This window comes from Fusarium redolens (genome assembly GCF_020744475.1).
Source record: "Fusarium redolens strain MPI-CAGE-AT-0023 chromosome Unknown BKA55scaffold_1, whole genome shotgun sequence".
Lineage (NCBI taxonomy): Eukaryota > Fungi > Ascomycota > Sordariomycetes > Hypocreales > Nectriaceae > Fusarium > Fusarium redolens.
Genome location: NW_025763664.1, coordinates 3,576,199 through 3,600,975, shown reverse-complemented (window position 1 = coordinate 3,600,975; position 24,777 = coordinate 3,576,199). Strand labels below are relative to the sequence as shown.

The window sequence follows — 24,777 nt, the reverse complement described above, 5'->3', positions numbered from 1 at the left end:
CCAAGGCTCCTATGACCGTTCAGATGCTTTCAAGATCCAATCTCACCTGATGTTTTATGACACGTCTCACAATTCGAACCGAACCGTTCTCAACTCACTTCAAAGTACTTTTGTTGAGACTGCGAGTAAAATGTGGGCTTACCTGCGTTGCCTTGGAAAGACACAGCAACCGAGTAGTGAAATGATACTTCGTAAGTCACTTAACCTCATAATGTGGCAGATTTAATTGACCGATCTTCTCAAGGAACTATTGCTAAAGTGATCGACGTCGCCTTCCTGCTTTTGACTAGTAAATCTCGGGCGATGAGATATCCCCAATACATCTGCAACGTGCGAAAATCGCAAGTTGCTCTGTAAGTATTTTCCGCCGTGCCGTTTCTCAGTAGTATCCTAACAGTGGAAGGAATGCCTGCCTTGCTTTTGAGAAGGTATTGGCAGCGAAGCAGAGCAACTATCGGCCTGTTGTGAAGTGGCTCCGTAAAGAAGCTGATAGGCTTGCCTCGGGCCAAAAATACGAGCTTCTGCGAGTTTCTTGAGCAGGACAAAGAGTAAATTTAAATAGATTGGCCAAACAATGTATCTCTAATAACTTGGTCTCCTCTATGCACGTGGAACTAGTCTAGAATATATATGCCAATCGACTTCAACCCTTGATTTACCAAACATGGGGCGCACCCGATAACGCATTTCCAATACATCAACACTTTCCAGCGTCAAAGCTGTATACCACTTTTCCACCAGTACTTATCCGAATGCCAGATTGGGAACATATACCTCCTCCATCGCCACCAATGATCGTCTGGGTGACCGAAACCAAGCCAGCGCAGAGGGGAAATAGGCACAGGTTCCAGAAGCCAAATACCCGAAGATGAAATATCGTCAGTAAAGAAAAATGCGGTGAGACAGAGCCATCCCAAAGTGAATACCGCATTGAATGTCTGCCGGAGCCTTTGATGGATACTGGGGAAATGCTTGTCCAAAGTCTGGAGCAAAAGAAGCTGTAGGATAATGCCAGGAGGCTGCAGGACAAAGAAGAGGGGACTTCTCCAGGGTTTTGTGCTTGGCATAGACGACATACTTCCACCAGCGTGGAGTAAACCGGACTGTATAAAAGATAAACACATGGTAACAATTTGAGCACGTAGTGTTCCCCTTTGAATATAGCCATGGTCAGCGAGGAACTTGGCGGGCGCAACAAACTGGAGACGAAAGGTTTGATGCCAGAACGCCCCCCACCAACCAGCAAGACCTCTATCAAGCACCTGCGAGATAGGACCGAAGATGTTGGTGTACTGCCATAACTCTCTTCGTATGGGATAAAAGTAGGAGAAAACGTAGAACTGAAAAAGGTCATGCAAGCTAAAAATGGCATCGATGGCAGCATAGATGCCAACAAGACAAAGCAGCTCGCGATAGACAAAACGTAACCACGGAGGAAGCCGCTGAAGGAATAAAGGAAGCTCAAGTCCTTGATCGGGGCCATAGGCACAGTAGGGATCCTTGACCATCGCCACAGAGCAAAAGTCCAAGAGAAAAGTGAGGAGGAGGACTCTGCGAACACGGCTCCAGACAAACTCCCTCTCGGTCAAGTTACGATAGTAGCCGCTTCTAGACACCATGGGCATGTTATCGAAGGACACAAGATCCCCATCGTGAATATTGCTTGGGATATCTGGTCTAGGTACGGAAGAGATAGAACAGTTCCAGCCTGGAGAAAAAGCTTAGCCAGAAACCTCCTTATAAGTGCTAAATAATCATCCCAAACTTACCAATCTCCCTAAAGTTTGTAGCAAGGTCAAGTGTCCAGTTAAGCCGTTCGCCGAACGATCGGTTTTCAGGGAATTTCTGCCATACGTAAACCACATCTTTGGACCTCCCATTCTTAGCATGGGTTTCTATGTCTTCTGAAACTGCAATGACTTCGTGATAAGATTTTCGCTGTCGAACAATGCTTTCTTCGCTTGATCCATTAGCAGCATCGTTGGACACCCGTTTTGATGATGTTTGCGACTTGTTGCTCTTGGGAATCTTGACAACTCTGGCATAGTCGAGTTGCGGATTGGTCCAAACTAAGAGATTCAGAGTTGCCAAGATACCCCATCCGCCCATGAGACCTGACGCATATGCTGGAGCGACGTTGTAGCTAGACATATTTCGAATCATATAGGCGTCGAACGCAACCACAAAAGCGACAACAAGCCATCGTGCGTGGTAAAGCCATGGTCGATTTCGATGCGGGATCGCCAAATAGACAATAGGCAAAAGGAAGGGACCAATAAGGCAGAAAGGAAGAACAAGGGGTTCTCGGATCCCTTTAGCAACTTCTGTATCGAATAACGCCTTGTACTCGGCGCGGGCGATATTGCCAAGATTGGCTATGGGAGTGGCTGTCATTGTGCCGACAACTTCGGAGGGTTATGCAGGGCCTAAGCTGATTGCTCTCAGTTGCAGGACTTTTCGGCAAGCTCGCTTCTCGTAGGGTTGTATTGTCGTCTACGACTCTATCATGACGCAAGCTGGTTGGCGGCAACAGGCTCTACTAAAGAGTCCGACGAGCAATAAATACAGCAAAGAATTTGTTCGGAACGAGTCCCTGGGTTTGAAGAAAGAAAAGGAGCTTGGTCTGTAATTGCACCCTTGGAAGTTATCGCTTCTTCATGATACATAAACAGATAACACCAATCAAAGGGTCATGGATCTGAACCAAAATAGTATTTTGGTGGTGATGAAGCTGTGGGGAACTATTTTTCTGGACCAAGTAAGAAGATCCTATCTCCATAGACGCGTGAACAGAGCCTCGGAAACTGGGTCACACGGTACTAGTCGAGGAGCGCACGAGGACACAGAGGCTTGATATGTGCAGCTACGTCTCTTTCAGTGGGCTAATGAATTACTTTTTGTTGAGTCGACGTGTCCTTGCTGACGTTGGACAGAGGTTCATGTTGCTACAGTCCCGAGAATCCCATACCGAAAACACAAGAGGCACTATAATCACTTACCTAGTAGCTTGATAGGTATTATCAGTGATAAGGCTTAGTCGCCAATTGCCGTCATTAGATAAAAACACATGCACTTGCTAGTGGCGGTTATTGAGAGTCATCTGGCCACTAAGGTCTAGGGGGTACTGAAGTGATCAATGATTAGAATATTTACTTCTTAGCTGCTATGATACAACTACTATTGAATCTTCTAGTATTCGCCCTGGCCCATATTCCATAGGTAACTAGCTAAGGTCAGTAATACTAGATAACAGGGACGCAAATTTCACGACAGCCCACTTATTAAATACTATGTAGATGCATTGTCGGTCTCTGGAGTGGTAATCGAACTGGGTAGTTTGTAGCTACCTACCTAATGAGGGTGGTGTCTCAACATTAGTCAGATTCGTGGTTAGGTAGGTAGTTAGCCAAGACTCATGCTGACTGCGACATCTGAATATTGTTCCATATCACAATCTGTTGCTATATCGAATATTGTTTCATACAGTGAGAGTTCGCTTAAATACGAGATCCAACACTGACCTTGGGGAGGAAAATGGCGCCAACTGCAGCTGCCGATGGAGTTACAAAGCATAGAGCGTGTGACGAATGCCGTGAGTGCCTCATCATGTGTCCGACTCGGAGACTTATCGGTCATTAGGATCCCGAAAACTCGCATGCTCCAAAGAACCCGAGGGCTGTGCTCGCTGTAGGAGGGAGGGAATATTATGTTACTATTCTCCGCAGAAGCAAATGGGCCGTCCCCGAAAGAGGCGGCATGTGGATGTGGACGATGAAGCTATTCTGCCAGCACCAACCATTTCCCAGCCGCTAGGGGAAGCTCTACCTTTTCTCCAGCCAGATGATAATATCTCCTATGAGCACCTGAATCAAACGCAACCTAACGGAGATTTCCTTCTGGATCTCAACTTCTTAGACGAGCCAGTTAATGCAAACGCCGATACATGGGACTTGCAATCTAGTCATGACACGTTTTCTTTCAACCCCCAGATCGTGGAACCCGAATGCTTGCTCGTTGACAATGCGACATTACCTACATTGGATCTGAGTGGTGTTGACCTCCTTGGCAGTATCAACTTTGGCGAGACAGACGCTCCGCAAGAGACTGTTTCGAAGGATCTCAGTAACACACTGCAGCAATACCTAGTAGATCAGATGGAATCCCCAAACCCAGGATTACAACAGAACTCGGACACACCGACACCACCTGCTTCCAGCGAAAACGGTGCCTCTGTTGAATCCACTGAAAATGCAATTAGAACACCGACACCCTCGATGCGATCTGTCCCTACAGTATCCTGTGGCTGTTTGTCATCACTTTATTTAACTCTTGAGTCCCTTGGAAATCTGCCGGCTGAGGTCATACCGGCCATGAAAGTCGCACGGAATGCATCCAAGGTCGCTCACGAAGTTATCAGGTGTACTGTCTGTTCTGCATCTTTGCTTGACGAACCTACCAAGCCCCCTCCCATACAATCGTTCCAGAATCTCATGCTTCTTGGCGCTCTTGTACCATCTGCATGCAATGCCTACGCAAGAATTCTAGAAATGGTAGATGAAGAGACTGCTCTCGCCAAGTTGCAGGGACGCACCTTTTGGTTCTCGTTTAAAGAAATCGGTGGGCTCTGGGGTTGCATTGGGGGTACGCCTAAGGGCTGCACGACTTATCAAAGCTACAACAACAAGAACATGCCTCCCGATATGTGGAGAATGACAATCAGAGGGCTGCTTCGCCTCGATGTCTACGGGTTAGATGAGAAGGACCAGGAGATGCCAGGCGCGATGACCTATCGACAACTTGGGCTCAAAGATGTCGTTGGGCAGCTTGAGGAAAGAAGCAAAAAGCGACATGATGCTCTTGACGCACTTCATGCTGCTGGGCACGCACATGAAGCTGCCTGTGGAGTTATTTACCCGACCAAGCCTTGTTCGCCCGCAGAGCGCAATTGCACCAAAGTCCTCGAAACGGCACGTATTGCGCTGGAAAATCTAGTTATTGCGTAGGTATAATATACGCGGAAACGCCCAGAAGTTTTGTTGGGGGCATAACGAGTCAAAAATACAAAAATCACGAAAGACCTGGACGATGAAGTATTTGTAACTTCAAGTGAGGGCTGGTGTTCCGGAAGTTTGTATCTGAGTTGTCAGAACGATCCAATGCGCCGTTCTATTTGATTGCGGAAACTTATCATTTTAATCGGGGGAACTATCTCGGCATATGTTGATAACATGACCATGGTCTGTTAAGATTCAAGACCGTATAGCCTCGTAACAAGACTCAGGAGTGGCATCTATGGTAAATCAGGAACTGTCGAGTTAATGCAAGGCAAATAGTCATCACCGAGTTGATCACGATGCACAACAGGCTTGGCCAGTTGGACCATTCGCATTGAACCATTCATCATTCTCTCATGAGATACTACCCAACCTATGCTCTATGTCCAGGTTCCCTCCAAGCTAAATAAGAAGGCCTTATCAATACTCAAGCTGCCGCCAACTAGATGCCTAATAACCAACGCCTTTCATGCATACTAAAATCTTGAAAAAAAAAGAAGAAAAAAAAAGAAGAAAAAAAATGCAAGACATCGCCTGAAAAGGCTTTCCAATTTCTTCATGCGGAAAAATGAAAATTGTGGTAGAAAGGTGTCCCAAATCAGACTTGTTCTTGGTCCTCAACCATGCCAAGAATATCGAGCTCGGCACGAACAAGGCTCTCAAATTCCTGACGATCAATACCCGAAGCACGTGAAAGCATGAACAGGCTTCGAATACTGCGCGATACATGCTGCTTGACGCCAAATTCATTTTGTGTTTGTTTGCCGGCAGAGGCCTCAAGCTTAGCAACTGTTTCCGAGCCGTTGGAACTGGCGCTTGAGGCTGGGCGTGGATGAAGGAGAGCGGCGTGGCGCTCGGTATCATCTCCGTTTTGTGTCGGGCTTGAATCACTCTTCTCGATCTCAGCCAATGTCCAAGTGCCCTGCGTCTCATTAAGCTCTGTGGCTTCGGCAGATTCTTGGGTACGCCCGAGTCCAAGTGGTGGAGCAATTTGCGCAGCAGCCTCTTCCTCATCCGGATCATGGTTATCCATAGCAGGCTGAACACTGTCATATTGAGCAAAATATGCGTCCTCTGCTGAAGATGCACGGACACCACCAATCTGAGAAGTAGATTTTGAAGGAGGTGCAGGTGATTGTTTCTGCGCTGGTGTCCGGGATGGGGTCGCATCGTACCGTGCCCAATAATCATCGTCGTCGTCCTCTTCATCTTCGTGACCACTATGGGGGACATGCAAGCTATTGCCGTGGCCGTTGGTGTCTTTGGCTTGGTTAGTCACCTTCTTCGCCTGTGTTTCTCTGAACTGCCGCTCGGCCTCTGCGATGCTGGATGCTCCCCCAAATTGCAAGAAAGGCGAGGGTTTGTCTGCGATAGTGACCTCGCCAACCCTCCAGCCATCGCCTCCGCCCTCAACGTCCCCAACGCAGTAGATCAACTGGAAGGCCAAACCCAGGGTGGAGAGCGCAACGAGAGCCTGCAGAGTCTCTTCGTCGACCCGACGAAAGCGCACCTCGGCGTCATAATCCCAGTCGACCTCGACCTCACCCGATACCGGGTGTGGCTCAAGACTACCACCTTGGGCGATCTGAACCAGCTCAGGTATTTTTGCCTTGTCGTAGCACAGAAGTCGAATCCATGGCTCAGTGCTTGACGTAGATAGAAGCTTGACTCGCTGACGCAGTATGGGGGACAAAAGTGGTAGAATACCGATCGCAGGCTCGGTAGAGATAGCAGATGGCGGGAGAGCAGGAAGAAACGGCGCAAGAAGCTGTGTTGTGTCTGGCGAAGGAAGTTGTGTGGTGGTCATTGTCAAGGTCAGGTTGCGCGCGGCGCGGCGGGACGAGGTGTCGTTATTGTGGCCTCGTTCTACACAGTGACAGATGTATGCGAAATCGACCGAGTTGAGGATATCGTGGGTGGATTGTGTAAAGGATGTAATTTTATGTGTGACTGGAGTAGTCTTGTTCGCTAAAATCGAGGACCTGGAGGGTGGATTGTCAAGACGGAAAGAGGGAGAACAGTGTCAAGCGCTATGAGATGAAGTATATTAGGAGAGGTTCTCTGAAAATCTGGTAGTATGAGAAAAGTGAGATTAAAGTGGGAGGGTTGGTAAAAAATATAAGAGCTGGGAAAGCATGTGGGCATCCGGCAAGAGGTGTCGGCGGTGCGGCACGAGGTATCAAAGAGGCAAGTGACGTGCCATACCCATGCGTGCTTCCCTCCGAGAGAGGTCTCGGATGTCTCCAAGCTTTGTTCTGAGGCTGCAGTTTCAAGCGGCCTTAGCCAATGACGGCATCAGAGAGTAGCTTGAGGAGAAGGGTCTCGGCCGGAGCAATGGAGACTAGGCGCCTGGGGTTCTTGGAGAGGCTCTTTTTGCCTGGGAAGCAGTTCGTGGTGTGGAGACGGAAACCCCACGTTTTATACCTAGTCGAAATAACGTTGTTGCAGTCATGATTGTTATTGGAGAACAAGATATTGTGAATACCTACTGGCCCTTGCAGCTTGTCTATGAACAACTTTACGATCTCTTCTATGATCATATCTCGTCAAGCAAATACTCTATGGGCTTTTATATGGCATAGAGCCTTGCACATATATACCGGTATCAACACGCGGAACGTCAGGGTGACATTGTCGAACTTCTGCTTGGTTGGTTCCAGCGGCCCGAGCTGTGGAACCTGGCCGGACCCCTGAGGCTATCGTTTATGTTCCGGGCAGATCCCCTTCGGTTCGGTTGATAAATTCCTCGTCCATCGGTACAAGAGACCCCGAGGCTGGTTGGTACTATGGTAGATTGTATATATCTTCGCACAGTCTCAGATATATCTCCCGCAAGGGGAATATTTCGTGTCTCCCTCACCAGTGTCAGGAGCCATCGATGGAATGACTGAATCGCGAGCATAAGGATGGATTTGTCTCTACCGTTAACAACCGTCGCAAACCGCTTTCGACATTAGGGAATCATGCCGTCACACAAAAAATTCCATCGTGAGTTTGAAGGCGGCCAAGGGTAAAATTTAGCCAATCTGAGCACGGATTTCATTTCCCGTGATACCTAAGAAGGACGACTCAACCAATACCCTGTCGTTGAAGAAAGCTCTAGAGCACTTTCGATACAAACAAGTTCCATCACAATCTTCGAAGGACACAATTGGCGACAATTTGCAAAATCGCAGCCCTTATTTATCTACTAATCCTGCCAGGGGCATCTATCTCCGCCAAAGTTGCATTGTTTTACCTTATCAGCCACTTGGCTCATAACCTCGAACGAATTCGCTTTGCGCTCAACTGTACATCCTCAACATCGTCGATTTCTGCATTCTTGAACTACAATCTCCCGGCCAGGTCGTCGCGAAGTCCGTTCGAGATATCAAGCTCTTCTTCTGCCTGTGGTCCTTCAGGGCTGAAGCTGAATGCATGTCGCACAAAGAAGGGCACCTCAAGGATGAGGTAAGATGCCAGTTCTCAACCACTTGGGTGCCGGCTTACAATTGGAACTAGGGCTCGAGAGTCCAAGTCGTAGCTGCGGGAGCAATAGCAGGTTTGGTTTCTAGGTACATTCCTTATCTCCAGCCCTCTTTGAACAATGGTAGCGAGTACTAATACTATCTGACTAGATTCGTTGTTGCTCCCCTCGATGTCGTCAAGATCCGTCTCCAACTCCAGCCTCATTCTCTATCCGATCCTGTAGCAGCTTTGCGCAACGCACCTGCTTATCGAGGGGCATTCGCGACCCTGAAACACATCCTCAAGCATGAAGGTCTGACAGGCCTGTGGAAGGGCAATGTTCCTGCAGAGCTTATGTACGTATGCTATGGTGCGGTGCAATTCACAACATACCGCTCGACGACCCTTTTCCTCCGAACGGCTTTTCCCACAAGGTTGCCCGATGCTGCCGAAAGTTTTATTGCTGGTGCTGCCTCTGGTGCTGCTGCCACAACCATCACATACCCTCTCGATTTATTAAGAACACGATTCGCAGCTCAGGGTCGACACCGTGTCTACCAATCACTCCGCGGTGCCGTCTGGGATATAAAGCGCGATGAGGGTTGGCGAGGCTTTTTTAGAGGCATTGGGCCTGGACTCGGCCAAATCATACCCTTTATGGGTATCTTTTTCGTTACTTATGAGTCCCTTAGAACGTCTTTAGAGGGGTTTCACATGCCATGGGGCAGCGGAGATGCTACTGCTGGCATGTGTGCCAGCATTATATCCAAAACAGCTGTATTCCCTCTTGATCTTGTGCGAAAGCGTATTCAGGTGCAGGGACCAGCGCGACGGCAATACGTCTACCAAAACATTCCCGAATACGCCACGGCACGGGGCGCACTTGTATCGATATTACGCACAGAGGGTTTCCGTGGTTTGTACAAGGGCCTGACTGTCAGTCTTCTCAAATCGGCTCCTGCTAGCGCTGTCACTCTCTGGACATATGAACAGAGCTTGAATTTGATGCTTGATTGGGACTCAGGCAGTAAGGAGACCATCCCCAATGAATTATAGACTATAACAAAACCTGATAGATTCGTCATGACGCGATAAATCGTCAAATTGTCTAATACTACTTGCGCAGTTTTTATTCTACAACAGTCTCTTGACTCTTCTCTAAAAACTACTTCGCAAGCGCAAGCGCAGCATTTTTTGCGTCTGCTCGCTCAATGCACTCTTCGATAACCTGCCAGAACTTGGAAGTGTCGACTCCACGAGGAATTCTGACACCTTGTTCACCTGGCGGAAGCAGCTTGGCCAATGTGCGACCGGTCTGCTTACCCTCCTTAGCCTCTTCAAAAGTGCCCTCGGTTATGACTGTGACTTCGAAGCGCTCGTTGTGCTTGGGGGGCTGGCTGTGCTTGGCGTCCCATTCGAAGAATGGAATCTCACTTTCCGTGCCGATAAGTACGGCAGCAACAGCAATAGGATCATGCAGAGGGGGGCCAGCGGTAATACCGAAGGTGTCACTAAAATGTTAGTCGCGAGGGCGCATGCCATTGTTTGTGTTGACTTACGCATATGTTTGAGCAAAGAAGTAGAGGAGCTCAACAAGCATGATGCGGAGAGTTGTCTTTCCGGGACCTGTCCGCTCAGCATCGGGGCCATACAAAAGCATCTCCCTCACCTCCGATGTAGCTAACACCTGATGGCTGAGATCGAGGGGCACAATCGTAGTTTTGGCAGCGATCTCTTTGGTATGGAAGACCGTAGCAGCAGCTTCTGGGTCTACGAGGATGTTGAACTCAGCCCAAGGCGTGTAGTTTCCGATCCTGGGGTGACCGTCAACTTCACCGAGCGGTGCATCTGAGAAATTGTCGCCAATAGAGCCTCCCATAAGACTGACACCTTTGATGTGACTAATAAGTTCCGGATACGCGCGGAGCAGAGCTCCAACGTTGGTCAGCGCACCCGTTGCAACGATCCACGCTGTGCCAGGGGGTTGAGCACGCAGGGCCTCCGCCATCGCCTCGACAGCTGGGATGGTAGAGGGGGTTACGAGTGGCTTAGGAAGCAGGTCGGTGCCATCTAAGCCAGAAACACCGTGGATGTCTGTTGGTGCATGAAGGGCAGGACGTTCGAGAGCTTTACCCAGGCCTATGTACAGAGGAATATCATGCATACCAATGGCGGTGAGGATGGAAGCAGCATTGTGTGTAGTGTTTCTGGGCAGATGTTAACAAATTGCATTCAATGCCATGGTTGTAAAGCCAAGACTGTTTTAAACAACATACTCAAGAGATGCATTGCCAAAGACCGTTGAGACACCGAGCAGTCTGATCTGCGGGTGATAAGCTGCCAGGAGAATAGCGAAAGCGTCCTATTCAGAAATTCAGTATTGCTGAGCGCCATTATGAGATGTAAAGAGCAAAGAAGACATTCAAAACATAAGCATCACTCGAGTCCCGTAACAGAACTAAGAAGTTGTATGAGATCAAGGCTATAAGCACCGCTTTTGTTTACACGTACATCATGACCTGGATCACAGTCCAGCCAAACAGGAACCTGAGCTTCAGACATGATAGAATAGGTAGATAAAAGTAATGGTATAAAGAAAAGACCAAGCTTCAGCCTCAATGCAAGAAAGGATAAAGTAACAGATAGGGCGAGAAGGGTACAATGTTCACTTGACCAACTGCGGTAAATACGATACTGTAGGTGAGTTGTTGAAGTTGTGATGTTTCCACAGACCAAGAGACACTTTTACTAGGTAGGTAGACTCTGAAACAGTTGGGCTTACCTACGGTACGTTGTGGTGGGGTATTTCCCCCTCACTTTGCTGGTTCTTAGACCGTTACCGAGCAAACCTGACTAAACTAACAACTTGGCGCGAGCTAACAAGGTCAAACAGCTTCCTCTTAAAGCAGGTGGGTACGATTGAGGAGGCAATTGACAGATCTTTTGTTTCTTCGACAAGTGTGACTTGAAAAGTTGAACAAATATTATGTTATACGATCCTAGTACCTGGGGTATCAAGCCTCGGCTTTGTGCCGAATGTGTTTCATGATAAGTATCCTAGCGAAGAACCTCATGCCGTTCTATCATGACTTCTTGCGCGCTTCCATGACCCGCAATACATCAGCAGCATTATTAGCATCACCCTTTCTCTTCTTTGGGCCTCGCTTTCGTTTTGATTGCCCTCCTTTTGATTGCCCCTCACCGTCGTCATCTTTGTCTCCCCAATTAGAAAGCTTGACTTTACTGTCGTCAAAATCTTCTTCGTCGGCAAACCGACTAGTACCGAAGCCCATATCGAGATCTTCATCATCGCGATCCGCCATTTGTAGAAGCCTCCTCCTTCTTTCCTCCATCGCTTCCTTCTTCGCTTCATCAGCCTGACCGTTGTCATCGTCATCATCATCTTCAGCATGATCCCTGTCTTGCTTGATCGGGTTGAGAGCTGCTGCTCGCTTGATCGCTGCCATGATAGTTGGATCTGACATAGAAGGTGCTTTGCTCTGCTCCTCTGACACAAGACCCGTCTTCGCTCCCTGGAAGTAATTTCGAGGCGCTTGTGGTTTCGGTGGCGGTGGCATCGATGGGTCAGCAATATTCTCTTCATCCGTTCTCTCTTGTTCCATCTTCTTCGAATCTTCATCCGTGCCAGAGTCTGAACCTGAATCGTCTATCCCGGCCAGTGGATCGTAATCATCGCCCACGCCGTCAAAGATGTCAATGTCTTTGTCCTCCTCAGGCTCCTCTTTTTTCCTGTACTGTTCTGGGACCTCCATGCCAAGCGGCTTTGAATTTTTGTCCGGTATGAGAAGCCCGCTCCGGTTGGCTTCATCATTTTTCTCAGCACCAGGCCGAACTTTCCGAATCTTCCTCTTTTCATGTCCATCTTCATCCACAATGATTAAAACCTCTCGTCCTTTGCTGTCCCTCTCTATTCGTGATCCCGCCTTTTGTTTGACGCCAACCTTCTTGAAACGGTCGCCAAGCACATGCCCCTGCTGTGCTTTGGCAGCTTCTCTTGCCGCCTTTAATTCTGCAAGAATTTGATCGCGTGTTCTTTTTTTCCCAGGTGCCAGAGACACTGTAGATAGTTGGCCTTTCTTTTTTGTCTCGGTCTTTTCTTTGGGCACTGCCTGGACTTCCTGTCCTTCCAGCTGCTCAAATTCATCATCGACATTGATCTCGGCGGCGGGCTCGGCTGTGGGTTGTTGCTCGGCTTCGTCCTTCTTTTCTCCATAGATATCTTCTCCGCGCCGGATTCGTTGCAGGAGCTTAAAGTCAAGCCCCTTAACTAGATGCGTGCTACTTAAATCGCCTCCTGCGATCTCGAATCGACGCTTCTCAAATGTCTCCTGGTCGATCTCCTCATTCTTGAGCTGCTCTTCGAGCTCTTTGAGTTGCTGCTCCCGATCATCCTCTATTTTCTCGTCGCGTTCTCTCGATCGGTCGATGTAGCCCGAGGCGAGTTTGACGCCTTTTGGATCGTAAGACTTGAACTTCTTTTGAGGTCGAACCGCGTTGTTTCGTTCAGCCAGTTGTCGCGCAAAGTCCGCTTGTGCACCCCCTAGAGCGCGTCTGTATTATTTTGTTAGAAACTTCGTCCTTAGGATTGCAGAAGCGCTTACGGTGTCATTGGGATGCTCGATCTTTGCCTCGAACCGAGCGCATTCCCGGGGCCTGTGGATGATGAGCCTGCAGGTGTACCATTTTGGCTGTCGGAGTTATTCCTTGCGTTCGCAGCCAGCAGTTTGCGGAATTGTTCGTTATTCATCGCAGCGACAAGCGCCGAAGGAAGCACACACTCGGTGGAGAGCTTAATGAATCTTCCACGATCACCAGAGGTTTTGATCTAAGGATTGAGATGAAACTTCTGGAGCTGGCTCGAGGTGGCTAGTGTATGTGGCTGTGCGCATCCGTCACGAGTTCTCGTGTTTATTCGCGTCCGGGCGCTCCACTTTACGCGCTTTTGACATCACTCATGCTTTTTGACATCCGTGACAACTTCATCGCCACAGCGCCAGTGATAAAGCATTAGCACTTCAAACAGTTGTAATGAATTTTGCACTGTGTGATGCTGTCTCACTTTATCAGATTTCCGTCCGAGGCTGAATTGTGATGATCGAACTCTGTTAACTGGCGTATCACACCCGCCACTACCAGTATCGCCAAGATTATCACATCGACGTGTTGATCAGGGAAGCAGGCACAATGGGGAGTGTTCTCGAAAAAAACTCTTCGCAAGTGAGGAAGCGTATTGAAACACACAAATTTGAAGACGAAGGAGGAGAGGAATACGAGGGTAGTGAATTCAATGGGTTCAACGACTATTTCAGGCGGAAGAAGATCAAGCTTCAAAACCTCGATGCTGAAATACGAGCCAACTCGGACAAACCTCAGATATTTAAAGGGATTGTTGCGCATGTTACTGGATATACCCAACCACCATTACACGTGTAGGCTATCCTTTGTTCCCGGATAAGGTTCTTACTGACAAAACTTAGTCTTCATCGTGAGATTGTGCAGCATGGTGGTGGGTTTCTTCAATACCTGGATTCGAAAACAATGGCGACTCACATCGTTGCCTCGACGCTCCCCCCTAAGAAATCTGTCGACTTCAGCCGTTACCGGATCGTTAAACCGGCATGGATCATGGATTCTATCAAGGCCGGGCAACTTCTCCCGTGGTCTAACTATCGGGTTTTGGACGAAGGACCAAGGCAAAAAGTTCTCAAGTTCGACGGTGGTAGCAGTCTGTCGCCGCCAACCCCTCGCTCGAAACAGGGCTACCGTGAACAAACGCAGAACAGTTTCTACGCGAACCAATTTAAGGCATCGTCTTTGCCTAGCCAGTCTCTGAATCAAGTTGTCGAAAAGGCTCAGACCCCTGTTCGCCCTGCATGTGCAGACATGGCACCTCTAATGGCAGATGTCAATAGTCTCTGCTTTAAGAAGCCGGCAAATCCCCCAAGTGTCTCCCCAAAGGATCAACTAGCTGTGGCTTCACTGGATTTAGAGACAGCTGAAGGCGAAATGCTTGGACTTGAAACAAGAATTCTTCCTGTGCCTATAGCACAATCCAAACACCCAAACACTTCGAAGCCGATGACATCTGAGGAGCATAATGCAATGCTATTGTCCGACCCCAGGCTAAGGAAGTCCTCAACAGCCAACCCAGATTTTCTTAGACAATTTTATTCTGAAAGTCGATTACACCATCTTTCCACATGGAAAGCCGAGCTGAAATCGAAGATGCAACGACTTGCTGCAGAAAAGGGTCAATCTTGTCTAAACACCAAGAAGCGACTTGGCTCGAGGCGTTACGTCATGCATGTTGACTTTGACAGCTTCTTCTGTGCCGTTTCATTAAAGAAGAGTCCCGAGTATATTGATAAGCCAGCCGTTGTCGCACACAGCACAGGGTCAGGGTCAGAAATTGCAAGCTGCAACTATCCTGCACGAGAGTTTGGCGTCAAGAATGGGATGTGGATGAAATCGGCGCTTGAAATGTGTCCCGAACTGAAGGTGCTGCCCTATGATTTTCCTGCATACGAAGAAGCGAGCCGTCTGTTTTATGAATCAATCCTAGAAATTGGCGGCCTGGTGCAAAGTGTGAGTATTGATGAGGCTCTAGTCGACATAACGCCAATCGTTTTGACAAATTCTAACTCGAAGGGCACGGTCTCTGATGCCGAGAACGCAGCTCGAGAGCATGACATGGCAGACAAGCTTGCAAAGGATCTTCGCGACAAGGTCAAATCTCTGACAGGTTGCCATGTTTCTGTCGGTATTGGAGCAAACATTTTACAGGCCAAAGTGGCGTTACGGAAAGCGAAACCTGCAGGTCAATATCAACTGAAACCTGAAGATGTCTTGCACATAATGGGGGATCTCAAAGTTGATCAGCTTCCTGGGGTTGCCCGGAGTATCGGTGGGAAACTTGAGGACATTGGTGTTACTCACGTTAAAGACCTGCGAGATGTTTCGAAAGAGCGTCTCACATCAATTCTTGGACCAAAAACAGGCGAGAAACTCCGGGAATATGCACGCGGTATTGATCGCTCAGAAGTTGGAGAGCAACCACCTCGAAAATCCGTCTCGGCGGAAGTCAACTGGGGCATTCGGTTTCTCAATCAGCCGGAAGCTGAAGAATTCGTCTGTAATCTGTGCAAGGAACTTGAAAAAAGACTCTCGAATGAAAATGTCAAAGGACGTCAGCTTACGATGAAGATCATGAGAAGAGCGATAGACGCTCCTCTGGACCCGCCAAAATCATTAGGCCATGGTAAATGCGACACGTTCAACAAGAGCATTGCCTTCGGGGTGGCCACCAATGACGGGCAAGCAATCGGTAAGGAGGCCGTCAATATATTACGGTCTTATAAATTCAGCCCTGGTGATTTGCGTGGGCTAGGAGTACAAATGACGAAGCTGGAACCTCTCAAAACCAACTTTGCGGCCCCTGATGGTAGCCAGAAAAAGTTGGCTTTCGGAACTTTTACAAAACCGTTACCAGCCAGGAAAGCTTCCTCGACGGAGCATATTGACGAAATCGAGAGCCCTGAAAAACAGAGGCATACACCGAGCCGTGAAGTTTGTCAGGATCCTATCGCTGATGATCCATTGACACCTCGGAAGCAAAAGATCCATCCTGCTATGGCATTGACCAAGGCCAGCGACGATGACGTGAAAGCAAAGACGCCTCTCAATATTTCTGGAACTCAGTTCATCATTCCTAGTAACGCGGACGCCACCATCCTTGCAGAGCTTCCCAACAGCATTCGCCGTAAACTGATGGCTCAGGGGTCACGAATGTCAGACGCCCACGCCGAGTCTGCCATAACCAACTCAAGATCCCAGAGTCCCATGCAATCTGACGCATGCCCAACTCAAGTTGACCCCGAGGTCTTCAATGCGTTACCAGATGAAATGAAGACCGAGATCCTGGCCACCTATGGACGAAAAACCAGGCAAACCACGCCTCTCGGGTCCCCACATAAGGATCATGCAATCGAACTGAGGAAACCCCCTACCCCATCGAAACGCGGTCGACCACGGGGGTTGTTTGGCAAAGCTCAGCGGCAACGGGATGCTCAAGCTGGTCTTTTACAGACCAACTTCCGTTCTCTGAACCAATTTGGTGATGCCTTCGAGGACGAAGATATTGAAGAGTTGGATCCAGAATTTCTTGCCGAGCTACCTGAAGACATGCGAAAAGAGGTCATTGAGCAACATGGAAAGCGTCAGAGAGCCAGAGACACAAGTTTGGAGACACCTTTGCGAAAGCACAGCACACCCGATCCTGAAGGGTTATTGCCCGGTGGCCAATGTAGAATCCAGTTTCCTGTAGTGCCACGCAAGATCTCATTTTCTACCTCAGGGGTTACCTCAACGCGAGAACTTAAAGATATGATAGATGCTTGGCATTCAGAAACAAGAAGGCTGGGCCCGCACCGCCGGGATTTAGAGGTTCTGGAAATTTTTCTGGTAAACGTCATCCAGGAAGAACGCGATTTGGAAAAAGCAACCAAGTTGGTCAAGTGGTTGGATGTGATAGTTGAGCAGGATGGTAGAAAAGGGCGAGGACAGGAGGTTTGGAGACGATCAGTGGAAGCGATCAAAGTGATTGTGCAAGATGCTGTAAAGCATCGAGGCATGGCCCCATTGAAACTCTGAAAACATTGGTCGCACACAGGAAATTATGACATCGTAGATTATGATTATACATCCCCTTTTCATGAGTTACCACACTTTGCTCCTGGATTCTTCTCAGGGTTAACCTGTTTGTGTTTCAGACCGCTAAGAGAGACATTCCGGAAATAATAGTTAAAACAAGCAAGGCCCTAGGTATCTGTTGGATGGCAACTCCATCTGGTGCATCCCCTCCCTTTGAAAGTTCGTACACGCTCAACCTCAGCGGCCCGCCACAAACCTGAGACGAATTGCCTTCACACGAGTTCTCGCAGTCTCCATCACCGAGCTGGACTGAAAGACTTGACAAATATGGCGCACACCAGCATTCCCTGTCGATCGAATCTGTTAGAAGGTTTCCGGAAATCAGGACACTTGAAACATACCTTGACCATTCAAGCCCAGCATACTGATATTGTGTACCATTCGAAGCACAAAACTCGAGACAAATGGGCACTGTCATCTTGCCTGCCTTTACAAGGTGAGAGCCACCAGTCAGAGCCCGCTCCTGCGCCGAATCCTGGATCTGCATGGTTTCATTGTAACAGCCATAATATTTGTACTGTCCAGACGCTCTATAAATGCTTGGACCAGTTTCACTAGAGGCAGACGTTTCTTGTGACTTGCAGAACGTGACAGTACTCAGCAGTATTGCAGCTGTCCTTGATACATTGACCATCTCTGGAAATCAAGTTGTGTTTCATGAAGCTCGGATCGAAGTTGAACTAAGACGGCAAGGAAGGGAAAGGGACACGGTAAAACAAGATTCAAAGCAGTTCAAGAAGAAACCAAAGATAACTTCATTTGAAAACCACTTCCCATTTATGAGGAATGGTGGAGGCGCATTTACGCGGTAGTACAGCCACTGGAATGCACAAAGAGATTGACGGATTCTCCAACTCAACGGCATGCATTGTCTAGCCCGGAGAGAATTGTTTAATACTCAAGTTATGCAAGTATCTTACGGAGGGCCAGTCAAACGATTTCGGTGACCATTCGCTAATACCGTAGTTGCGTGGAGAGATGGTGGTAAGACCTTGCATGCCAGTGAGGTAGGTAGCTAAATCTATAATTGCCAATCCCATATTGTGAGAGAGTTTCGGTTAAGAAGCCGAGTAAGACATGAAGCATCCAGGACTAGTCCTTGGGGCTACAGTGACCTTAATAAAGACAATGGGTAATGTGTTGCCTTAGGATTCCTGTTCAATGGGTAAGCTCTGCTAACAGCGAAGACTCTGAGAATGAAAGTATGAGATTTGAAGAGAAAATTATTTATTGTGCAATTTTTGAGCTTCTAATTGTCGATTTAGCACAGTGTTTTCATTAGATAAGCCATGCGAAGGTCGAGAAGCAGTTCAATGATGAAACTATACGACCCAAAAGGAAGCCTACATATCGGAGAGGGGAAAACATTTGTAAGACTGCAACTTACCTACCTAGTTAGCAGCATCGACACATTTGAACCTTTCCGGGTATGTCTTTACGCAGCCTCCAGATTTCATTCGTTTATCTCAGACTGCTTGGTCCAGACAAAGAGTCCCTCCATAAGTATAACAAGCACACAACAGTTCTCTATCAGTCTACTCTATCGGAGGTTTCCATCAGAATGCGGGGAAAACACACTGAATCTGGTGTAGTTTTCGTTCATCGGAATCGGCATGTGGAGGAAATGCCGAACCGAAGCCTGGACGCCATTTATAACATCAAGAATCTGCAGATCATCTCGGTGTATCTTCAACCGACAATTAGTTCGATATGGGATGGCTATTGCTTCCATAGCATTACAAAAAGGGACGGCGGACACGAGCATTCTAGGAGGGGAGAGAATTGACGAACCAACCACTTATACTTCACCATCATGGTTGCTTTCAAGGCTATCCTTGTGGCGCTCTTACAACTTTCTTCTGCCTCACTAGGCACATCAAGCTCTACGTTGAAGTCATGTCGAAGCGTGGCTCCGTCATTTTGGCCAGATGGAATTGCTGTAGATGCAAGTTACAAATCCAAGACATCCAAGCTGAGCAGATTCACCCTCAACTCAAGATCCCGCATTGCCACGGTCGATTACGGGACTGAACGTGCTGGATTACCCTTCTTCGAGGTGGTCGAGCTCGAGAAGCCGGTTCAAGTTGAGCTGAGGTTCAGTGAAGCGTTCATCTACCTCAAAGAGCCGTGGTCAGATGGTCCCTACCTTTTCAACACGGGACAGGCAAACAGCTTTCGAGTCGAAACATTCAACATCACACAGCCAGGTTGTTACAAATCAAAATTCGTTCAGGGTGGCCAACGATGGCAAGCCCTCCGGCTCTTGACTGATAGTTCTGTAACTATCAAGAACGTTGGGCTTGGTTCGACCATCAACACAGTTGAAGTTCGAGATCTTCCCGGTGCCTTCTCCTGCAGTGATGACATCTTGAATGACATATGGAAGCTTGGTGCTCGGGCAACGATTGATTCGTGCTTAGAGAAGTCCACGCAACCAGCAGTATGGCAGATTGATCCCAACAAAGGTGCATATGTTGCCAATCAACGTCCAGCAATGACCATTGAAGGTCATTCTTTCGCTAACTATACACTGGAGTTCGATGCTTTCATCGACCGAGGCGGACTCTGGTGGGCAGTGGTATGATACACAACTGTTGTCTCAATGCGATATTTGACACTAACACATCCCCAGGCGCAACCTTTGGCATTAGATGGCCTCCACATTCAGTTGACAGGAGAAATGCCTTCCACGTCGTCCTTCGCCAACACCAACAACACTGTGACGCCCCCCAACACTCTGATCTTAGCAAGTGGGTTTGGATTTGTCAACCAGACCACTTTGCCATCTTATATCTTGGCTTCAGCCAAAATTCCATTCTCCGTGAAGGAAAAGACTTGGTACCAGATCAAGACAGTACTTGATCGGAAAGGAAAGTTGGAGATTTCAATCAATGGACGAGCGGTTCTAAAAGTAAGCTTGACAAACTATGCCCCTGGAGGCAAACCTGTATCTACAACTGGACCTTTCGGCTTTGGTGCCTGGCAAGACCAAGCAGCATATTTCCGGAATGCCGTTGCCTATGACACTGCGAACAAATCAGTGATTTACAGGAACCCTTTGACCAGCCCAGTTACACTAGTTGAATATGGGACACTAGAAAACTTGGGTACTGTTTGTCTTGATGGCCCAAAGAGAGATCGCCTTGTTTGGCTGGGCGACTTCTACCATACATCTCGCATCATCGGAGCCAGTACGGGCGGATTCAATTACACCAGAGGCACTTTCGACTTTTTGCTGCAAACTCAAATCAAGAGTGGGCAAATAGCCATAGCCCCCTATCTTGGGTACGATCCTACGAAAACTGGAACTCTTTCACTAGAAAGAGTCTACGGCCTAGACGACTATCAGCTTTTGGGGTTTCTTGCATTCGCCCACTACATCCGGCAGACAAACGACCTCGAATACGCCAGAAAGACTTGGACCCAATGGGAGAAGCAGCTATCGTGGCTCGCCAGCAACATCAATTCCATAAGCGGTCTTGCTGATTTCGGGTTTACCTTTCTCGGTGCTGCTCAGGGAGGGTCCTTGGGCTCTTGTGCCACGGTCGAGACCCTTAATGCTGCTGCAGACATCGCCGAAGCAATTGGCAAGAAAACTTCTTCAAAGTACCGTAAGCTGGCGACTGACTTGGCCCACTCGATTAATCAGAGACTGTGGAACAAAGCTCTGGGAACCTATGGTTATTCTTTGGGAGACATGAAAACCTCCTCAGTAGCTGGTACTGCTTTCTGCCTTTCATCCGGTGTGGCATCAAAGAAACGAGCAGTGTCTGCTGTTGCAGCCCTTGACGAGCTACAACTTGGACTGGGGTACAAAGATCGTTCGACTCTCGATGATGACGATAGCGAAACTAAGATCTCTCCTAACACTAACGGACTTCTCCTCCAGGCCATTCTCGCCGGTGAGGATTGGGACAGGGCCGCCAAGCTGATCCACAACGTCTGGGGTGCAATGCTGAAAGACCCTGAGACAAAGAGTGGCGCAAGTTGGGAGTATCTCACACCTGCTGGTCAGCCAGGTCTGGGTGCATTCACTAGTCTGGGGCATCCTTGGGGCGGCGCCGCAACCTACATCCTTACTGAATGGGTTGCTGGTCTGCGAAGTGCTGATGGTATTCAGGGCTTTGGCTACAAGAACTGGATAGTGAATCCAGAGCTTGGAGTTCACTTGGGTCTTTCTCATGCGAGTGCAAAGGTTCCTCTATATCCATCAGGGGAACTCGAAGTCAAGTGGTCTATCAAGTCAAAGAAGATGACTGTCCAGATAAGCGCACCTCGTGAGACAAAGGGTGTTTTCTGTATCGGCAAGACGAAGAAAACGTTGGAAAATGACTCGAATTATCAGTTCACTGTTCGATTATAGATGTTGATAGTGGCGTTGATGGGTTATCAGCCTCCAGATCCTAAGGTTTCTATTCCAACACCTACAATGGGGATTTGTCGGCAAGGCACTTGTATGCATTATATAAATAAATAAATAAAAAACTTTCGCTGGACTAGAATTCCCAATGACCAAATGAAATATCAGAACTTTGATATCAAGTCAGAATGAGTACAATTATTCAAACCATAGGCAACTTGAATAACTCGATGGATGATGTTTACGGATTTGTTTTCAAACATCAGTTGTGGCTCCGCACGCTACTCCGCAAATCTCCAGTCTACCACCGATTTGGAAGGTAGGTTACCTGCTAACCTAGCTTGGTGGTACCCTTACTTTCGTCCCACCACCTCTCCTCTTCTCTCTCTCCTTCTCCTCCTCCTCCTCCACGCCTACCTATCACACCCATCGTCACTATCACCGAGTTTGATCTCGAGCGCATTGCGACAGTGCTTGTCTGGCCCAATTCTCGCGCATTGTCGTTGCCCAGTATCACGGGACACCTCCTCCGCAACTCCGCACTTTGCGACAAACCTTTTGCGCCTACAAAACCCCTCCAACTCAATCATCATGAACTCCTTCATCGATTATTCTAAGAACACGAGGTCGAAGAACTACCATGGATCCGGCTCGTTTGCCACTTTTATGATCATTGCTCGTAAGTGGACCGTACGCGGTCAATTCATCGCACTCGCGCTGATCAGTATCTCTAGCTGTGTGCTTCTTTCTGGGCATCCTTTTTGCCTCATTCCCTTACGATTTCCCTCTTCTATGGACTAAGGCTCCTGTGCCCGATAACTTCTTTGACCACCTCGAAACACATCTGAAGTTTGTACACCAGTCTCCAGCGCTCATTAGCCGTATTCTCCACATTGTCATCTCTATCGGCTTCATCGGTTTCTTCATTAAGCTCTTTCGCCCCAGCGAGGCCAACTTCCTGTTTGACGGCGCGTCCCTCATTCTCTACCTGATTGGCTTCGGTGTCTACGTCGCCAACATTGTCAAGGCTCTCCGAAGTGTTAGTGCCGAGATCTGGACCAACGACGGCTTCGATGGCAAGACTCACGAGGGTGAGAGCGGCGAGCTTATTCTTGGTCGTGAGGACAGCTTGAAGGTTCTTTCGGCCAGCAATACCATTCTCGCCCTTGTCCTTGTTGGCATTCTTGTTCTGCAAGTTGGCGAGTGGTATGCTGAGAAGAAGGAGGCTGATGACGCTGCCGCTGTGGAGGCCAAGGAGGCCTCTGAAAAGAAGGAGGGTTCCCCTAGCAAGGCCTCCACCAAGAAGAAGCAGTAAAATGCTCCTTCGCTGTAGCATCACAATACCAGGGTTAACGACTTATGGGCTCGGATGATTGTTTGGATAAGTGCGTTGGTTGCACACAAATGCACTAGTCACTGTATAACTCGTAGATTATCAATCGACGTCTCGTGTGCTTGGGAATTGTATCTCTGTTCATCATCCCGATTTAACCCAACAAGCCATCGTATGGAACGATGAGAAGCAATGTACTCTGTCATTATGAGCTCTCGTATAAACCATTCTAGGAGCTAGATACGAATATACAGATCTACACAATAGTAGTTTGCATGTCACTCGGGTTTTTGTACGAATCAATATTCAATCTCAATAAGCATAAATACCCACGCGGGATCGAACAGGGGCCCCTCGTTATTAAACTCTATAACAACGCCATCTATTCCAAGCTCTCAATAATCACAGCGCCGTACATTATACACAAATCATACAGACATTTTCATCGCAATTGTCTTATGAGGGTCGTAGCCCTTAATGGTGAAATCTTCCGCTTTCCATCCGTCAATACTTCCGCCCTTTTCTCGAGAGATTTCCAACTCGGGGAAATCCCGTGGCTCACGCTCTAATTGAGTGTTGAGGGCATCAACGTGGTCGAGGTACACATGAGCGTCACCCATGACATGAGTAAGGCTTCCAGGAACCAGTTCACAAACATGGGCAAGCATGTGTGTTAACAGCGCGTAGCTGGCGATGTTGAACGGGACGCCTAGACCCATATCGCAAGACCTTTGGTATAGCTGACAATGAAGATGACCCTGGGGCTTAGCTTCCGAGTCGTCACGCTTGCTCCGAGGATAGGATACGTAGAACTGCGCAAACATGTGGCAAGGTGGCAGAACCATCTTCTTCATATCGGCGGGGTTCCAGGCAGAAAGAACCAAGCGGCGGTCGTAAGGATTAGTTCGTAGTTTGTGAATGATCTCGGCAAGCTGGTCTACACCTTGACCTGTGTAATCCGTCTTTGCATCAACATACTCGGCGCCAAAGTGTCGCCATTGGAAGCCATATACGGGGCCGAGATCGCCAACCTCACGATGATTGAGGCCGAGGTTGTCGAGAAATTCGCGAGAGCCATTGCCATCCCAGATCTTGATGCCAGCTTCGCTGAGGCTATTAGAAGAAGTGTTGCCTTCGATGAACCACAAGAGCTCGGCAATGACTGCTCGGGTGAAGACACGCTTGGTAGTAAGGAGAGGGAGAATGGGGATTCCGTTCTTATTCAATGAGAATTTTAGGGGCCGAGGAGCGAAAATGGAGTATGTGCCAGTGCCGGTGCTATCAGGATGGTTAGAGTATTGTCTGGTAACAGATGTTCTGTGCCATTCTCTTACCGGTCTGGTCGACGCTCGCCACTTTCAAGGATCTCTCGGACAAGATCTAGATACTGATGCTCTTCGTGGTTGATCGACTTTGAGCCGTTTGAAGGCTTTGAGTCCACGATGTTCTGTGTCATGGTCATCCTGAGAGTGAGTTTTGTTAGTTGCTGTGTGGGAAGGATTGAAATCCCAGGTACCCAGATCCCCGAGAGCGGATGTAATCAATTAAACTTGCAGTCGCGTCGTGTCGCGTAAACGCGACCTCCCGCTGCCCCACCATCTTTCCGGAGTTAGTGGAGAATACTTTAACCGAACCGAATATCAAACTGACAGCTAAGTACGTACCTTATCCAGTTCACGACGGCAGAGGTGCTCTCTCAGGTACAAGATCAAACATGGCAAACCAAAACGCCAAAGCATGTACCGAGCACGGAATTTGACTTGAGATTGCTTTAGACCTCCGATACAATGAGTGGGAGCGAGAAATAGACTGAACTCTAGCATGAATTGGAGAATACTAGTCAATTTGTTAAC

At 48.3% G+C, this 24,777-nt stretch overlaps 11 protein-coding genes across 11 annotated transcripts; 5 read left to right on the top strand and 6 right to left on the bottom strand.

Annotated features, from left to right (window-relative positions):
• Positions 1-713: 713 nt before the first annotated feature.
• Positions 714-2,394, bottom strand: BKA55DRAFT_498295 (uncharacterized protein; the record flags this gene model as incomplete). The annotated part of the gene is made up of 2 exons (XM_046186535.1): positions 714-1,708; positions 1,770-2,394. The coding sequence occupies 2 exons, from the start codon at positions 2,392-2,394 to the stop codon at positions 714-716; spliced, it is 1,620 nt and encodes a 539-aa protein (XP_046056910.1).
• A 1,053-nt stretch (positions 2,395-3,447) lies between these two features.
• On the top strand, positions 3,448-5,368 carry BKA55DRAFT_550694 (uncharacterized protein). Its single transcript, XM_046191296.1, has one exon. The coding sequence runs from the start codon at positions 3,732-3,734 to the stop codon at positions 5,001-5,003; it is 1,272 nt and encodes a 423-aa protein (XP_046056909.1). The 5' UTR covers positions 3,448-3,731; the 3' UTR covers positions 5,004-5,368.
• Positions 5,369-5,652: 284 nt separating this feature from the next.
• Positions 5,653-6,861, bottom strand: BKA55DRAFT_588652 (uncharacterized protein; the record flags this gene model as incomplete). Its single annotated transcript, XM_046194827.1, has 1 exon — positions 5,653-6,861. One exon carries the CDS (start codon positions 6,859-6,861, stop codon positions 5,653-5,655), a length of 1,209 nt encoding a protein of 402 aa, XP_046056908.1.
• A 1,353-nt stretch (positions 6,862-8,214) lies between these two features.
• On the top strand, positions 8,215-9,807 carry BKA55DRAFT_34601 (mitochondrial carrier domain-containing protein). Its single transcript, XM_046185777.1, has 3 exons — positions 8,215-8,504; positions 8,556-8,608; positions 8,672-9,807. The coding sequence occupies exons 1-3, from the start codon at positions 8,472-8,474 to the stop codon at positions 9,555-9,557; spliced, it is 972 nt and encodes a 323-aa protein (XP_046056907.1). The 5' UTR covers positions 8,215-8,471; the 3' UTR covers positions 9,558-9,807.
• BKA55DRAFT_496390 (Inosine/uridine-preferring nucleoside hydrolase domain-containing protein) lies at positions 9,667-11,063 on the bottom strand (the record flags this gene model as incomplete). Its single annotated transcript, XM_046186368.1, has 4 exons — positions 9,667-10,012; positions 10,061-10,708; positions 10,778-10,863; positions 11,013-11,063. 4 exons carry the CDS (start codon positions 11,061-11,063, stop codon positions 9,667-9,669), a joined length of 1,131 nt encoding a protein of 376 aa, XP_046056906.1.
• Positions 11,064-11,427: 364 nt separating this feature from the next.
• BKA55DRAFT_550680 (uncharacterized protein) lies at positions 11,428-13,347 on the bottom strand. Its single transcript, XM_046191295.1, has 2 exons — positions 13,124-13,347; positions 11,428-13,073 (listed from the first exon to the last, which is right to left on the bottom strand). The coding sequence occupies exons 1-2, from the start codon at positions 13,267-13,269 to the stop codon at positions 11,585-11,587; spliced, it is 1,635 nt and encodes a 544-aa protein (XP_046056905.1). The 5' UTR covers positions 13,270-13,347; the 3' UTR covers positions 11,428-11,584.
• A 359-nt stretch (positions 13,348-13,706) lies between these two features.
• BKA55DRAFT_683203 (uncharacterized protein) lies at positions 13,707-17,171 on the top strand (the record flags this gene model as incomplete). The annotated part of the gene is made up of 2 exons (XM_046198466.1): positions 13,707-13,951; positions 14,000-17,171. 2 exons carry the CDS (start codon positions 13,707-13,709, stop codon positions 17,169-17,171), a joined length of 3,417 nt encoding a protein of 1,138 aa, XP_046056904.1.
• A 57-nt stretch (positions 17,172-17,228) lies between these two features.
• BKA55DRAFT_34545 (WSC domain-containing protein) lies at positions 17,229-17,984 on the bottom strand. The gene is made up of 2 exons (XM_046185772.1): positions 17,573-17,984; positions 17,229-17,518 (listed from the first exon to the last, which is right to left on the bottom strand). The coding sequence occupies exons 1-2, from the start codon at positions 17,863-17,865 to the stop codon at positions 17,287-17,289; spliced, it is 525 nt and encodes a 174-aa protein (XP_046056903.1). The 5' UTR covers positions 17,866-17,984; the 3' UTR covers positions 17,229-17,286.
• A 1,060-nt stretch (positions 17,985-19,044) lies between these two features.
• Positions 19,045-21,594, top strand: BKA55DRAFT_532744 (Six-hairpin glycosidase-like protein; the record flags this gene model as incomplete). Its single annotated transcript, XM_046189380.1, has 2 exons — positions 19,045-19,809; positions 19,864-21,594. The coding sequence occupies 2 exons, from the start codon at positions 19,045-19,047 to the stop codon at positions 21,592-21,594; spliced, it is 2,496 nt and encodes an 831-aa protein (XP_046056902.1).
• Positions 21,595-22,182: 588 nt separating this feature from the next.
• Positions 22,183-22,906, top strand: BKA55DRAFT_532743 (Shr3 amino acid permease chaperone; the record flags this gene model as incomplete). Its single annotated transcript, XM_046189379.1, has 2 exons — positions 22,183-22,270; positions 22,326-22,906. The coding sequence occupies 2 exons, from the start codon at positions 22,183-22,185 to the stop codon at positions 22,904-22,906; spliced, it is 669 nt and encodes a 222-aa protein (XP_046056901.1).
• A 301-nt stretch (positions 22,907-23,207) lies between these two features.
• Positions 23,208-24,501, bottom strand: BKA55DRAFT_550674 (thymidylate synthase/dCMP hydroxymethylase domain-containing protein). The gene is made up of 2 exons (XM_046191294.1): positions 24,259-24,501; positions 23,208-24,202 (listed from the first exon to the last, which is right to left on the bottom strand). Exons 1-2 carry the CDS (start codon positions 24,384-24,386, stop codon positions 23,353-23,355), a joined length of 978 nt encoding a protein of 325 aa, XP_046056900.1. The 5' UTR covers positions 24,387-24,501; the 3' UTR covers positions 23,208-23,352.
• Positions 24,502-24,777: the final 276 nt, after the last annotated feature.